Raw genomic sequence first — 16,176 nt, forward strand, 5'->3', positions numbered from 1 at the left:
TGTTGACCGGTGAACAAAGAGCGCTGGCTGCTCGCTGGACTCTGCAGCAGTGCACGAGCATGCTGTGGGCACCTCTGTGATACCAACAACGTGACTTATTTAATCCCACACCGGGGACCAGTACTTCACAGCATGGACAGTAGGGATGGGTACCGGTGTCCGGTGCCATGATGGCACCGGTTCTGACATAAACGGTAGTAACCAGACCGAAAAGCAGCGCACATTTCGGTGCTTTATTTCGGTGCTTTTTTTTTCCTGAGCCAATTCTAGCCAATCATTTTACGTTTCCGAGGATAGTAGGCGGGTCCAGGTACGTACGTTCTTTTAGAGCAGAGCTACAGATTAAAAATGCCCAAGGCGAAGCGGTCAAAAGTCTGCCTGCAACAAGTGCTTTAAGCTGATACTGTGATACTGTCAAAGGAGGTAACACCTCAAATCCGATGAAACGCATAGCGGGTTTTTTTTTTAAAGCCGAGAAATGCGCCGTGTTTGATAGCTTGCTGTGAGACCTCACGCCGTGCACATCTACTGCGGGTGTGGTGCCTGTTATCGGACCCGGAGTTAGCAACATCCCCCAAGAACCCGAAGAGTAGAGTCCTGGCCCCTAGCCCTGCCAGTGTAGCAGAAATGATGAGGATGATGATGGCAGCAGCAGCCGTTCTTCTCTGCGTGAGTAGCTTAATGTTGTTCGTGTGTAATTCACGTTGAGTAGGCTAACCACGTTATTACATTAATGCATGTAAGGTGAACTAGCAAACACCGTCGTAGTTACATGCGGCTGTCTTCTTGTTTGATGGCAGATACTCCCTTCACCCTGGCCAAAAAGGCTAAAATGACCAAAGAAAAAGTGGAAAACAGCTAAACATGAGAGGTTTTTGGACAAAGTTTGTGTTTTTTCCATTGTTTAAGCACTGCTTCCAGCCAGGAGTGATACCATATATGCCCCATAGCTGAAGAAAAGGCTAACATTGTTATCTTTTTACAAAAAAACAGCTAAACATGAGAGGTTTTTGGACAAAGTTTGTGTTTTTTCCATTGTTTAAGCACTGCTTCCAGCCAAGAGTGATACCATATATGCCCTATAGCTGCAGAAAAGGCTAACATTGTTATCTTTTTACAAAAAACAGCTGAACATGAGAGGTTTTTGGACCAATTTTGTGTTCTCCATTCTTTAAGCACCGGTTTGAGCACCGTTTAAGCACCGGCACCGTTTCAAAAGTACCGGTTTGGCACCGGTATCGGATAAAACCTAAACGATACCCATCCCTAATGGACAGTAGTACTATTTACAGCGCTCAGGGCCTCCAGCGCCTCCTGCAGGCCGTGCGTGGTGTTGCTTTCTGGGACGTCGGCATGGCTCAAACAGGCCTGTGACATCACTGCTGTTAGTTACCTGTGAGTGCCCGCGCGGTACACGCTGCAGATAATCTCTGAAACTGTGCTCGCTGAGTGGCTGATGGGTCTGTTACCAGGTGGGTTTATTTCCTGTTATGATGTCACTGGCGGCGAAATTTTGAACCTTACTTTGTGCAGCCTGAGCTCTCACTCAGGCTGATCACATGACCTGGCACTTCCTGTCTGTCTGCCTCGTTCTGTCCTGTCGCCTCTGATCCTCGGCCGCTTTGTGCCGGGCATTCAGACCTCATCTCACACGTCCTCGGGAATATTTGCCGGCATGTGATTGCCGACGCTCTGACCCTCGCCATCTTCACTCGATGAAGCGGGGCTTTAAAGCCTCGCGCTTTGCTGCGCTCGCTGTAAGTCGCCTCGAATGAGTGTCGGCTAAATGCCTCCACAGTGAAATGAGACGGCACTGAAGGCAGCTAATAGAGTTGTGGCTGTGATTAGCCTCCGAGCTGCTGCAGTGAACTGCGGTGGCGGCTCGTATCAGCGGGGTCCCGCTGGCTCTGCTCGCCGGCTGACATGATAGCACTTCCTGTAGGAAAGATCCTAATTAATTGTTGTCATCATGTGTTTATTTGTGCCTGCGGCTGCTCCTCGTTTCCTGTCTCATCTCACCATCACGTCTCCGTCTGCCCAGTTTACTGTCACTCACACTGTCGCCTTACATTCCCTCTTTGTTCGTGTCCTTGCTGTTTCCTCCACACTTTCAGCTCCTTTCTTAAACCTTCTGTTCGCCCTGTTCTCAGTCAGATTCTCTCCAGGAGCCGCCATATCAGCTCTACTAGAGCAGCTTTGCAGGAGTCATAGTTCAGAAAAATCCCCATGTGTCTGACACCTAGTTTGTTTTTTTTAGCTCCGCCCCCTTCAAGACATTTCACCTTGATTGGTTGCCCTTCCAAACAAACCACTGGAGCAGCAGGTGGGTGGGCTGTGGTGCAGAACCTCCCACGGTGAATCACAGCAGAACCAAAGCGTGGTTCTGACACGCCCCTTCAGTGTGGACGGTTGCCTGTTGTGCGGTTGCACTCTGACAGCCTCGCTGCTAAACATCTGTACGTGGGGGTGGTTTTTAGCATTTTAAAATCTCTCTCTGCTGTAAAGGAATCATTTATCAGGCGGCCGCAGGAGCTCTACAGTGAAATCATCCTTGTTTAAATTGCTTGTTTGAGCGATGGTGTCTGAGCTCCACCCACCACCACAGCAGGCGTCACGAGGGGAATATCAAAACGACCGGAGGAGGTGAAGGGGCTCAGAGACGCTGCTCACCTCTGTGTACGATTTAGTTGGAGATGCTGAAACAAAGAAAGCCAGCCTGTTGTTTTATTATTAACTAATGTGACCGTCAGTCCCACTGAGCTGTGACAGCACAGCGCTGGTCAGAATGGGTCAGAATGGGAGTCCAGCTGCTCCTGTGTTTCTGGCTCATCCTTGTACAGGATATAAACTTTGCTCCGTGTAGCGCTTCTTTCCTCAGAAATGGTGCTGAAGCTGAAGGTGGTCGTGGCTGAAGCTCCTGCGACAAATCCTTTAGTGGCCAGCGTGTGCAGATTCTTTCCAGCCAATAGAATAGAATAGAATAATCCTTTCATTGTCCCACTAGGGGAAATTTGAAAAAAAAAAAAGCACATATACAAACAGAACAGAAACTTTTACAGAAAAAAATATTTACATCCTGGACAATAGTTAAAAAACCAGAGTACTGTACAGTTATTAATATTGTATAATATTAATATTTTATATTGCTGATAAAAATGGCAAACCCAGGTTGTAGTGTGCAGACAGAGCAGGGTACTGGAAGGTGATTAAATAATTAAGAATATTTAGAAAAAGTACAGATTGTGTATTTTACCGGTGCATTAAAAAGTAAACAGTCTGCGTCACGCAGAGCTGAATATGATTTACTGAGATATAGAAATGAATGTACTGTTGATGAGACTGTGGTGGCCCATCATGGCAGCGGTAAAAGGATTTAGGACAGGACCTCCTGGAGTGTAGACGCTGGTGGTGAAGAAGAAGATGGAGGCTTGTATGGAGCTCTGGCTCCATGGAGCTTCGCCTGGTCGAGTTTACACCCTGCTGTGGAACAAGTGAAGGCGTGGACCCGTCCCAAAGAGACACATTTCTGGCATCGAGATCAGAACGAGGTCATGTGTTTAAAACGTTGTCAGGTTTAATATTTAACATCGGGTTCAGTTTCAGTCCGAACGGGTCTGTAGATGTTTGGTCTGCGAGCAGCTCGGATGGAGCTGATGGTGCTGATGGTGCTGGGGAGACAGAACTGCACTCATCAACACAGCAGGTCATAATCGGGACATTTTTAAGCATCTATCAGTGTGAAGGGCTGACAGATGAAACGGCTTCATCATTACTGTCATCGTCATCTTTATCTCTGCAGCACAAACAGTCCTTTACCTGTGTGTGTGTCTGTGTGTGTGTGTGTGTGTGTGTGTGTGTGTGCGTCTGTGTGTGTGTGTGTCTGTGTGTGTCTGTGTGTGTGTGTGTGTGTGTCTGTGTGCGTGTGTGTGTGTGTGTCTGTGTGTGCGTGTGTGTCTGTGTGTGTGTCTGTGTGTGTCTGTGTGTGTGTGTGTGTCTGTGTGTGCGTGTGTGTCTGTGTGTGTGTCTGTGTGTGTGTCTGTGTGTGTCTGTGTGCGTGTGTGTGTGTGTGTGTGTCTGTGTGTGTGTCTGTGTGTGTCTGTGTGTGTGTGTCTGTGTGTGTGTGTCTGTGTGTGTCTGTGTGTGTGTGTGTGTCTGTGTGTGTGTGTGTGTGTGTGTCTGTGTCTGTGTGTGTCTGTCTGTGTCTGTCTGTGTCTGTCTGTGTCTGTCTGTGTGTGTCTGTGTGTGTGTGTGTGTCTGTGTGTGTGTGTGTGTGTCTGTGTGTGTGTGTGTGTGAGTGTGTGTATGTGTGTCTGTGCGTGTGTGTGTGTCTGTGTGTGTGTCTGTGTGCATGTTTCGTCTGACTCTGGTTCCTCTGACGCTGTTTCCTCTCACCCTGTTTCCTCTGACTCTGTTTCCTCTGACTCTGGTTCCTCTGACACTGTTTCCTCTGACTCTGGTTCCTCTGACGCTGTTTCCTCTGACTCTGTTTCCTCTGACGCTGTTTCCTCTGACTCTGTTTCCTCTGACTCTGTTTCCTCTGACGCTGTTTCCTCTGACTCTGTTTCCTCTGACGCTGTTTCCTCTGACGCTGTTTCCTCTGACGCTGTTTCCTCTGACGCTGTTTCCTCTGACTCTGGTTCCTCTGACTCTGTTCCCTCTGACTCTGGTTCCTCTGACTCTGTTTCCTCTGACACTGTTTCCTCTGACTCTGTTTCCTCTGACTCTGTTTCCTCTGACTCTGGTTCCTCTGACGCTGTTTCCTCTCACCCTGTTTCCTCTGACTCTGTTTCCTCTGACTCTGGTTCCTCTGACTCTGTTTCCTCTGACTCTGGTTCCTCTGACACTGTTTCCTCTGACTCTGGTTCCTCTGACGCTGTTTCCTCTGACCCTGTTTCCTCTGACGCTGTTTCCTCTGACTCTGGTTCCTCTGACTCTGTTTCCTCTGACTCTGTTTCCTCTGACGCTGTTTCCTCTGACGCTGTTTCCTCTGACGCTGTTTCCTCTGACGCTGTTTCCTCTCACGCTGTTTCCTCTGACGCTGTTTCCTCTGACTCTGGTTCCTCTGACTCTGTTTCCTCTCACACTGTTTCCTCTGACTCTGTTTCCTCTGACGCTGTTTCCTCTGACTCTGTTTCCTCTGACTCTGTTTCCTCTGACTCTGTTTCCTCTGACTCTATTTCCTCTGACTCTGTTTCCTCTGACGCTGTTTCCTCTGACGCTGTTTCCTCTGACTCTGTTTCCTCTGACGCTGTTTCCTCTGACGCTGTTTCCTCTCACACTGTTTCCTCTGACGCTGTTTCCTCTGACTCTGGTTCCTCTGACTCTGTTTCCTCTCACCCTGTTTCCTCTGACTCTGGTTCCTCTGACGCTGTTTCCTCTGACTCTGTTTCCTCTCACACTGTTTCCTCTGACTCTGGTTCCTCTGACTCTGTTTCCTCTGACTCTGGTTCCTCTGACTCTGGTTCCTCTGACGCTGTTTCCTCTGACTCTGTTTCCTCTCACACTGTTTCCTCTGACTCTGTTTCCTCTCACACTGTTTCCTCTGACTCTGGTTCCTCTGACTCTGGTTCCTCTCACACTGTTTCCTCTGACTCTGGTTCCTCTGACTCTGTTTCCTCTGACTCTGGTTCCTCTGACTCTGGTTCCTCTGACGCTGTTTCCTCTGACTCTGGTTCCTCTGATTATTTCTAAACTGCTGCCTCCCCGGTGAAGAGCAACGTCCTCGGGGCCATACAGCAGTTTTGGGGGCCGTAACTGTGTCAGTGTGGATGTGCTGTGCAAACGTCACATGCAGGATTTCCTGCTAAGTCTGTGCTGCTGAACGTGTGAACTGAGTTGTTGGATCTCACCTGTCCTCCTGTCCTGCAGGTGGCGGTACAGGCAGCCAGCAGACCATTCTCCATGAGGAGCGGTGGAAGATGCCGGCTCTGCCAGCACTGCTGCTGTCGATTTACACCGTCGCCTCGCTGCTGACCATGGCGCCGCTCTCCTTCAGCCAGGCCAACACCCTCTCTGCCGTCCGCATGGGTGAGTGACATCACACGTGTTTGAATCCCACCTGCTCTGTCTCAGTGTGCACTGACCCCGACACTCCCACATACAGACCCGTTAAAGTCTGCACTCACACATCCACCTGGCCTGAGTCAGAGTGTGCTGTACGTACAGCTGTGTACATGCCAGCATGTCTCTGATTTATCACCTTATTTCATCTATAATGTATCTCAGCATCTTCACACACATGAGTATGAATGTGCTGTATGTGTCTGTACCATGCTGCTGCTGTCAGTACTGTCTGTCCTGTTAAACACAGAGAAAAGAAGTTCCTTGCATGTGCACTTCCATGCGTGCTCAGCACAGCTGATTCTGGTCCATGTGGACCGTCAGGCTCTGCTTTAACGTCCTGACAGGTGAAAACACAGGTTCCTCTCTGCTGTCCACCAAACAGGAGGCTCCTCGAGCTTTCATCCAAACACTAAAAGTTTTTGCACCGTCGAGTCGAGCGGGACGTCAAGTGAGAGGACGTGCACGGGAACGCCACAGGATTGGCTCTTAGTTAAAGTGAGCTCGCTGCACCTTCACTGTTCAGCCTGGTTCATTTACAGAACTCCACCCACTCCACACCATCGACGCCGGGTTTCATGACGGTCGGTCACATTTGGATTTCAGTTATGAAAACAAGATCGTCAGCTTTCGCTGCACACACTTCTTATCGGTGTTTATTGCTGGATGTGATGTGCACCTTTTCTTTTGCAGGCTCACGCTCACTGATCTCGAGCCACAAACAGAGCGAGATGTAAACGCTGCGACAGGTTTAACCTATTTCAGTGACACTGTCATTTTTGCGTATTTAAGAAGCTCTAAATAAGAAACACTGCAGCTGCAGTCTGCTCAGAGAGAAATACTGGCAGACTGCAGGGAGCAGTGTGTGACGTGACGACATAGATGAGTGACAGAAATGAAGCAGCGGTATTTTCTGTGGGAACGAAACACAAGCACGTGCACTGTGTTCGTTTTTTCCACAGAACGCGGTGAAGGATGAGCAGCATCTCCCCCGTGTGAGCGCTCCTCTGCTCTCGTTTCTCCTCTCGCCTCCCACCGCCGTCTGTTTGCCATCTTGATTCCTCTCACACGATCTCTTTGCTGTGTTTGTCTTGTTACGAGCCCCTCGAAGCCTCGCTTTGTTCCCGCTCGCTCTGCGGGTCTCCTTGTTTCCGTCCTGGGTTTCTTCATTTGTAAGGGAGAACTAAACCGAGAGGAAACTGGATCGGGGAGCGTCTCCGTGATCCACGGCGAGGCCCGGGCACCGCTCTGCTGTCAGCACCCCTCGCTGCTCGTCCCGCGGAGGAAGATTAACTCGAGTAACAGCAGAGACTTCACGCTGCAAGTACGAGCTCAGCCGATAAGGATTTTCTCCCTGCTCATCTCTCACCCTCGAGTTCAAATCCCTGCTCCTTTTTTATCTCGCAGGGCTTCAACAAAACCAGCAGTCGCTTAAACCAAGGCTACCATGGCAACCAGGTCGCCTGGCGATGTGCAGTGGCTCACCTTTCACTGTCTCACTGTTAATACCAGCTGACTGATGCGCACACACACTTATATCTGACACACACACACAAAAGGAAGCTCTCATTTCCTTCTGGCCTGGAGTTCAGTAAAAGCAGCAAAAGCCTTGACCTTTGACCTGCAGACGCAGGTTTGGAGCCTCATTGGTCGCTCTCTGGCTCCCAGACCACAGCTGAGCCTCGGCAGCCTGTCCTACATGACTACCTCACAGCGTGGATCGATACCGTGTCTTCGGGCTCGCCGTGTGCACACCAGTTTCAGAAAAGAGGTAAAATTGCTGTTTTTCTCAGCACAGTTTTGTACTGATCAGCTGCCTTTGAGCAAAGCATTTCTCTGACCGCTGCTTATTAACTGGTAGTAAGAAAACCCTGCGTACTGACAGAGTGTCACACGGTTTGTTTCTGACCATCTCAGGTGCGTGAATGTTTCCTTTCTGCTGCACTTCTCTCTTCAGCTGCTGGAAAATCTCATTCAGTTCCACTCCAACAGACTCGGCTGTAACCAGATTTTCAGGGCTCGTGATTCCGTGGTCGGGAAATGAAAAGGACCGCAGGAAAGTGTTTTGGTAATTCAAAGACTGAGCTCATGATGGCAAACCGTCAGCAGTCAAACGCATGTTCGGTTTGTCCTGCGACAGATGCTGGAGGCTGAAACATCAGGAGGCAAAATCTGCCGCGGTGCTCAGAATCAGGCTGGAAACAGATCTGCGTCCTCTTATTCTGCACAGACGCACGGCTGCTGTCAGGGACACCGAGGAAAGGTTCACCATTGGAAAAACACATAAAGGACATGAATGAGCTCACCTGAGGAGGATGGGAGTGAAGAAGAGTCTCTACACCTCACGAGGCTCCGGATTTGTTTGGGATATTTCCTCAAACACATAAAAACAAAGTCTCCATATTTGTCATGTTTCAGTTTCTATGTAGAGAGGGGGAAACCTCTCTTATGATAGTTTCATTTTAAAGAAAACTCCAGAAATAAAGGTTTTAAATGTGTTTGCTGTCCTGCAGCCACAGAGTACGGTCACAATACTTTGTTTCAGTGATTGATGTGATTATTTTCATGGTTTTGTGTTTTTATTCTCTGTGAGCAGCTGTTTCCTGACCTGACGAGGACGCTCTTCTAACACATGAAGGACATTTGCATCTGAGGGAAACGAGTTCATCTTTGATCTGTGCAAACAAACCTCAGTGAAAGTAATTATGAGCGCCGCGTCCCACAAACAGCAATCGCCCCGCATGACTCTGCTCCGATTATCCATCAGATACGAGCCGATTCGTCGTCACGCAGAGAGACGACCCAGATGAGACAGAGACTGCGTCGGTAATTAGAGGAACTCTGACTTCGTGCTGCAGGTCTCCGACCGAGTCGCCACGGCAGCTCACGGGTCAATAAAGAGCTCCCGCCAATTATCGATCAGAGGACAGGCGTCAACGTTATCACTGCAGTCAGAGAGCTGTTGGTTCAGATAGCAGCGCTTCACTGTAGATAAAGATAAAGCATCGACGGGGCATCTGAAACACAGCCAGTTATTATGGCAAATACTTTAATGTGAATGGAAGAATAAAAGCGTGTTTAGTACCGTGGAAACGATCTCGCTGTTTGCTGGAGCTCTACAGCTCCACACGGTTCCTTTACATTAGCACCATCTCATCGAGGATGTCCACCATCGTCCTCGGCTGTGGGACGGCTCCTTTTGTCTCACTTTAAGCATTTCAGCTTTTACCAACTTGTTGTTTTAGTCAGCTGTTAGCATGCTCAAACTTCAGGTAATGTTAGCTGCTTTGGTTAGCGCGCCGTATCACACAGACACAGAGTACCTGCTCATTGGTGCTCAGCAACGTCCAGTCATCTCGACTCTGTCATTACAAACTCTCCAACAGCCCAAACACGGCCCAGACGTCCAGCTCAGCTAGCAGATAGCTAGCAGCTCCAGCCGCCTCCATCCACCTCCCAGTCAAAGAGGCCACGCCCCTAATAATGCAAACTATAAGCGCTGATAAAATGTACATTGGTGCTGTCCTCTAGTGGACATTGGTGGGACTGCAGCTTGTGGTGGGTTTCAGCGTCCAGTCGGGCCCGCGGCTGTTCCTGGTGCCGAAGGACGACTTACAGCGTTTCATATTTAAAAGAGCACGGAGATAAATCTAAGTGACATCATCATGCAGATACTTCCTCCTCTCGCAGGATTAAAACCCGAGCGGGGAGCATAAATATTGCAGTGAAGGATTTTAACAATTCAGCAGCATCAGTGTCCTTCAGCTGCTGCTAAAAATTGCCATGAATTATTTCAGCCCGTGCTATCAGTCTTTCTGAAGCAATCATTAGCTTATGCTCATCATTAAATATCTCTAAACTACAGCGGCGCCGGTGTAAAAGGTAGTTTGTCACTGCAGATTTATCTTTGAAAAATGAACTCAAAGTACATTTTTCACACTTTGGGCAGCTCTTATTTCTTCACTTAAGGTGTCACTTTTTATTTTAAAAGGCAAATGTCTCACTTTGAAGGGGAATCCAAGCTGAATATAAATGTTATACCTTCAGCCAAAGACATGTCCGTCAGGTCTGTCTGGCGTCCACACCTGGACAGCATCCTGCTGACCTGGACAGCAGCGTGTGGACGTTCTTCCAAAGAGAGCACAAACAGCTGAAATGTGCAGGAAAATGTGTCCTCAGAGTTTGCTTTAAAAAACCTGCAGAAAACAGTTGCATCGATGCCTGGTTTGTAAGTTTGCTCACGTCCAAAGAAACAAACAGCTGTGAATTTCATTTTAATGAAGAGACTGAATATTCACCAAGAATCCACAGACATTACACGAGAGGTATGAACTGATTTGCGTGTGTGAATTACATTTCATTACAGAAACAGGAAGTCTCTGAAACCACGGGAGTCTCTCTCCTCTTTAGTCTTTATCAGAGCAGCTGTTTCCATACCTCGTATATTCCCAGTCCTCCGTGCCTTTGTTCTCCTGTTTGGACTTTGTGTTTCAGTTTCTCTTTGGATTCTATGTCTTGCACTCGACGCAGTCTGTAAAGTCCACAAACAGGACAGAAATGTAAAACCTTCACAGTTTATGTCACAGAAGCCTTCAGATCAGAAGGTGGTGTAGACTCTGCGGGGTGAAGGGTCAGGCTTTTCTGCAGCTTGCATGAAGCTACTGTGAATCACAGCACTGGGAACATGTGAGCATTTTGGATGCCATAGAGTACTTTTCCCATGTCTGAGGCACATTTACACTCCCCTCGACTTGAACACGAGTCTGTCAAACAAACTCGATCTAAATCTGTCCTGTACCTGTTGGACTGTAATCACTGGTAATCACCCTGGAGCCAAATCACCAGGTTTTTGAAAATCGATGGAGCCTCAGAGACAGAAATAACAGACATCCCTCAGCTCGAACTCTTTGTTTGGCTCTGACAAGATCTGTTCTTCGGGGCTATTTTTCCCGCCACATCACAGCTCACTAAAGAAACCAAATTTTAAGCCACCAGGGTGGGAAAAAAAATCGATATGTCCGGTAGAAACACAAACCCACTCGGTGTATATTGAATAACGTGAGCATCTTGTTTGCCACCAGAGGATCGCAGCAGTGCTGTGATTTCAGCCGGCAGAGCGGTCGGTTGTGTTGATTCTTCCTTTTGCCTTGTCTCGTCTGTCGACCTACCGCGGCCCCCGGAGTCCACGCACCCACACTCATATCAAATAATGTCAACTGCATGGAGCTCAGAGGTAGGAAGTGACAAGAAAACCTATTTGTCAATTTTTAGTGAAGGTACACCACCTCCGGGGCTGAAATGAAATCAGTCTGCAGAGCTCTTTTTGCCTCGATAAAAGGACTTTTACCGTCACGTCTCAGGTTAGACGAAACTCACAGCGTGGCGGCCTCGTTTCATAAATACAAGATGACGCCTCTGTACCGGCGGGCGGGAAGACGGGAGCGAAGGCGTTCCCGCACCGCCAGGGTAACGAGTGAAGTTGAAACAGCATAATTTGCTATTAAATCTGAGTGCGACTCGGAGGTGGTAAACGAGGCTGTCAGGAGGTAATTCACAGAAAACACAGACGGGAAGAATACGTTCATCCCAAACGAACAAATGGGGTCGGAGCACGTAACCCTGCATACACAATGCAACACAGTGCTGAAGGTCGGAGGGACTGGTTTATTCCATTCATTTCACTCTGCAAATGTGTGTAAAACAATCATTTTGAGCTCAAATACTCTGTAACCTTTAACCTTGACCTGGCTGGAGTTGTTGTTTTAGCCACATGCTAATCAGAGAAATTCCCAGAAAGTACGTTTCATTTCAGAGAAATGTTTTTCTGTGTCAAGCTGTGAGTGTAAAACGGTTATAAAAGGAGGGTGAGCATGCACCGAGGCCGGGCTGTAACCCTGGACTTGGACCTCATTAGTCACATTAGCAGCTCCAGGAATGCTAATGTCAGCCTGCTGCTTCCATACTCGGATTAGGAATTTCCCTGATTACCTCCACTGGCGACAACAGGTCAGAACTCACACTTACTGAACTCTTGAGCTTTTAGAAACACTCTGCTGTCTCTGCAGCTGATTTCTAATGCTTAACCTCGCTGGCGGCCCGTGGGGCGTGGACGCGGTGAGCGAGAGCAGCCTGTGTAATCAGGGTCATCCTCTGAACAGCGCAGCGGTCTGCTCTGTTACTCACATTATACAGGCACTTATCACACAATCGAATGGCCCCAGTTTTACTTCTTTAATGTAATAAATGTTAATAATAAGTGCCGTGGTGATGGTTTTGGTCTCACTGTTATGAAGTCTTATCTCTTAGTGATGAGAAGATGTGCTATAAAGAATCACCAGACGATAAGTTCTGGTTATGAGACGGTGAGCTGTGATTATCAGACACTAAATCATAAGAATAATCTACAGAGTCGGGATTACAAGGTGATAAATCCTAATTAGAGATAATCGGTTGTAATCATGAGATGACAATGACTCTGTGAGCGAGCAGATGTAAGAGCTCACGCTGAGGAGAAAGTGTGTGAATGTGAGTGAACTGCTCCCTGGCCTGCTTTAATCTTAATGACAATAATGATTCTGCTCCTCTGCCTCACTGTGTGGGGAACCGCCAACGAGCCGAGAGCCGGACACGGCGACCGACGCTCGGAGCGCCTCGCACCCGGAGACACGGGACTGACTGCGCACCACACACAGTGTGTGTGTGTGCGTATGTGTGTGTGTGTGTGTGAGGGGCACATACTGGGCAAACTCAGTGTCCGAGTGCTGCTGATGAAGAAGACGTGTCATCTTCATCTTCCCTCCCTCCAGCCCTCCGAGCTCAGCTCAGGGAGATCACCTGTCCAACTAATGAGTGTGAGGTGAAGGCTGGACTTCCTGCCTGCTGCTCTGATCCGGAGTCTTCGACGCTGCGCTCACGTGCTCGCCTCACTGAAGCAGAACAGGTTATGTGCAACGCGTCCCTGCAGGTCCAGTGGGAGGAGGATGGCTATTCCCATCAGAAGACGCTGCAGGGATCTTCCACTGGAAAGGCCTCGTCTTTAGATTTTCAGCTTCACGGTGTCGCCTCTAACGCCGGGATTCTTGGGAGGAAGGCTCTGAGAAGATCGCACAGGTCAGCACGAACCATCTGGCTCTCTTCGTGTTCCCCGATAAATCGCCTTGAGAGCTGTTAATTATTTACGAAACACAAATCAAATCCAGGACAGGCTTCCTGCTCGTTACGGAGCCTCAGCAGCATATCCACTTTGATTTTTAATCTCTTCGTGTGGAACGGTGGATCACACTGCCATGAACCTCCTTTGAGGTCTTTCCTCTTCATCATCCCCCATCCCATATACACCCCCACCCCTCCTCTGCACATGCTCAGACCATCTCAGCCCCTCTGAGCTGTCCCTTTGATGGACTCGGTCCTTGTTATCCTGAAACGGTGTTTAACCTGGAGAACACCACCGTGTCGTGTGGTTTTCCCATCAGGCCTCAGCAGCAGCTGTCTGCACCTCGTTGGCTCGTTCGCCCTCTGGACGTACAGTAAATGAGCGGATCACCGTTTTCAACATTCCCATCTGTTAATGTGCACATCCTGCCCGCTGTCCTAACGCACGCCTGCTCAGGAGTCAGGTGGGAGGGCGCAGCAGGAATAAACGTGGCAGGTGTCACCGCACACAGCCGGCGGCTGGGCTGTAGCAGGAAATAGAAACGATGGTTTTCTTCACTGCAGCTCCTGTCAGTGCTGCAGCTTCCCTCGGCTTCCTGTTCACAGGGACACGTATCAAATCTATTTTTTTCTGCATCGTCATGCTGCTGACGATGCTGCAGTTTGTTTCAGCGGCGGGATGGTGCTGGTTATACCGAGGAGAAGGCAGCTGGGATCTGAGCGACGGCACACTCGATCACCTGGTATCTTCAGGTGAAGAGAGGGTGGCTCTGCACATGTGCAGGGTACAGAAGAGATGGAGGTGACAGCAGTCTGCTCTCAGGCTGTGTGACGTAGTCTGTCTGAGCCGCTGGAGAGACCAGGCAAGATCTGTGGCTCATCTGTATCAGTCAGCCTGTGGAAGCCAGACACTGGTGTTTGCATCTGTATGGCGGGTAAAATAAGATGGCGGCAGGCACAGCAGCTCGTGGTTCTCTCTCTTTTCTTGCTTCGTTGCGCTAACTGGACTCTGGTCTTCAGTTAGAACTTCCCATAACAGATGACTTTAGCCACACTTTAGCTGCCATCTAACTCGACCGCCGGGATGAAACCTGTGGAACCAGCTTCCAGTTTGGATTCAGGAGACAGACACTATCTCTACTTTCAAGATTCAAACTTTCCTTTTTGCTAAAGCATATAGTTAGGGCTGAACCAGGTGACCCTGAATCCTCCCTTAGTTATGCTGCAATAGACGTAGGCTGCCGGGGATTCCCATGATGCATTGAGTTTTTCCTTTCCAGTCACCTTTCTCACTCACTATGTGTTAATAGACCTCTCTGCACTGAATCATACCTGATATTAATCTCTGTCTCTCTTCCACAGCATGTCTTTATCCTGTCTTCCTTCTCTCACCCCAACCAATCACAGCAGATGGCCCCGCCCCTCCCTGAGCCTGGTTCTGCCGGAGGTTTCTTCCTGTTAAAAGGGAGTTTTTCCTTCCCACTGTCGCCAAAGTGCTTGCTCATAGGGGGTCACATGATTGTTGGGTGTTTCTCTGTATGTACTATTGTAGGGTCTACCTTGCAATACTGTTGTTGTGATTTGGAGCTGTATAAATAAAACTGAATTGAATGATGCTGTGGACGGAGGAGGCAGAGAGGCTGCAGAGGGGATTGGATTACACTCACTCAGGCCTCCCTCACCAACGCAGGACCCCCGGCTCAGAACACGGACAAACTGGAGTTATTACTTGCTGGACGTCACTGCGCTGTGACTGCTGTGTCATGATAATAACTGAGACCGCCATCTGCAAATTCCCTCATAGTTTAAACTTTAAACAGAATAAATAAAGCTAATGTCTATGAGGGCTGAAATTAGCAATAAGGAGCAGAAGCATTGCTGTAAACATGTTTATCGCTGCTGTAAAGTATTAACCTCTTAAGCCCCAACGCCCCCTGATACGGGGGCAAAAGGCAGGAGATCAGTTAGGCTTGGGGCTTAAGAGGTTAACACAGGGGTCTGCGGGGACTGACTGACTATTGCCTCTGCTGGACGTGAGAGGAACTGCAGTTTTGGGCCCATTTGCTGCTTGGTTAGCATGACTGAAGCTGACATCAACACTTAAAGACCACTGCAGAGTTAACCAGCTCAGACTGGTTCACTCGTTTTGAAAGCCTCTGAGCTCTGACGTGGACTGAAGCACAGCGTGCATGTCCAAGAATGAAGAGGACGTTTGTTTATCTACAGGGCAGCGACCTGATAACCTCACTGTCAGGTTAGAAAGCGTTCATGAGGAGAACAGATTGTGACATCTAAACCCAGTGATCATTTATTTCTTCTCTTTCTTTGCAGAGAACTTAAAATTCTGGCATTCACACGACCAAATCTGAAAATTGCAACAGCAGATATGTTTCAGAGGAAATCTAATTGGATTATTCTTTTCTATTAGGATTTGGAGAAAACATTGCTCATTAATATCCTGACAGGTTGCCAGTGTGCTGATGCTGAATCTGTCATGTTCCCCTTTGACCAAAATATCCGACCCCGCTGCATAATCTCCTCTCCAATCCAGCACCATGTAAATGTTTTCTTCGTAATCAGCAGTTTTATAAAAACCTTTGAGCCCCACCATCCACCCCAGGCACCCTTTGCACTCAGACACAGTTCCTACATGTGAGACTTTATTCTCTGAGACCTAAGCTGTTCCTCAGCACAACCAGGAAGGTTTATGGGCAGCGACGTCAGCAGAGCAGAGGCTTCAGAGCTAATGGTGCAGCTAGAGACAGTCAACAATGGGACCCAGTGTATAATCCAGAGAGACTGAAATAGAAGCTGTTGAGAGATTTGACTGGTGGTACTTTTTTCATTGACAGACAGGCTGCCCCCTAAACAGCCGAGTATAGTCCTGACTCTGTCAGAATGTAAGCTCATATTTGGCGCTTTAGTTGTCCTCCCGCGTCAGAAAAGAAAAAAACCCTTCCAGCT

The 16,176-nt window shown here is 48.6% G+C and overlaps 1 protein-coding gene across 2 annotated transcripts in view; it reads left to right on the plus strand.

Moving 5' to 3' along the window:
* LOC134624235 (glutamate receptor ionotropic, kainate 5-like) overlaps positions 1-16,176 on the plus strand; it is a 205,449-nt gene that overhangs the window by 124,318 nt on the left and 64,955 nt on the right. For both annotated transcript variants that reach the window (XM_063469197.1, XM_063469198.1), the window contains one exon: positions 5,869-6,027. In XM_063469197.1, coding sequence (XP_063325267.1) covers positions 5,919-6,027 — 109 coding nt within the window. In that variant the 5' untranslated portion in view covers positions 5,869-5,918. The remainder of the gene's footprint in view (positions 1-5,868; positions 6,028-16,176) is intronic.

The sequence above is a fragment of the Pelmatolapia mariae genome, linkage group LG3_W (assembly GCF_036321145.2).
Source record: "Pelmatolapia mariae isolate MD_Pm_ZW linkage group LG3_W, Pm_UMD_F_2, whole genome shotgun sequence".
In the NCBI taxonomy this organism is placed as follows: domain Eukaryota; kingdom Metazoa; phylum Chordata; class Actinopteri; order Cichliformes; family Cichlidae; genus Pelmatolapia; species Pelmatolapia mariae.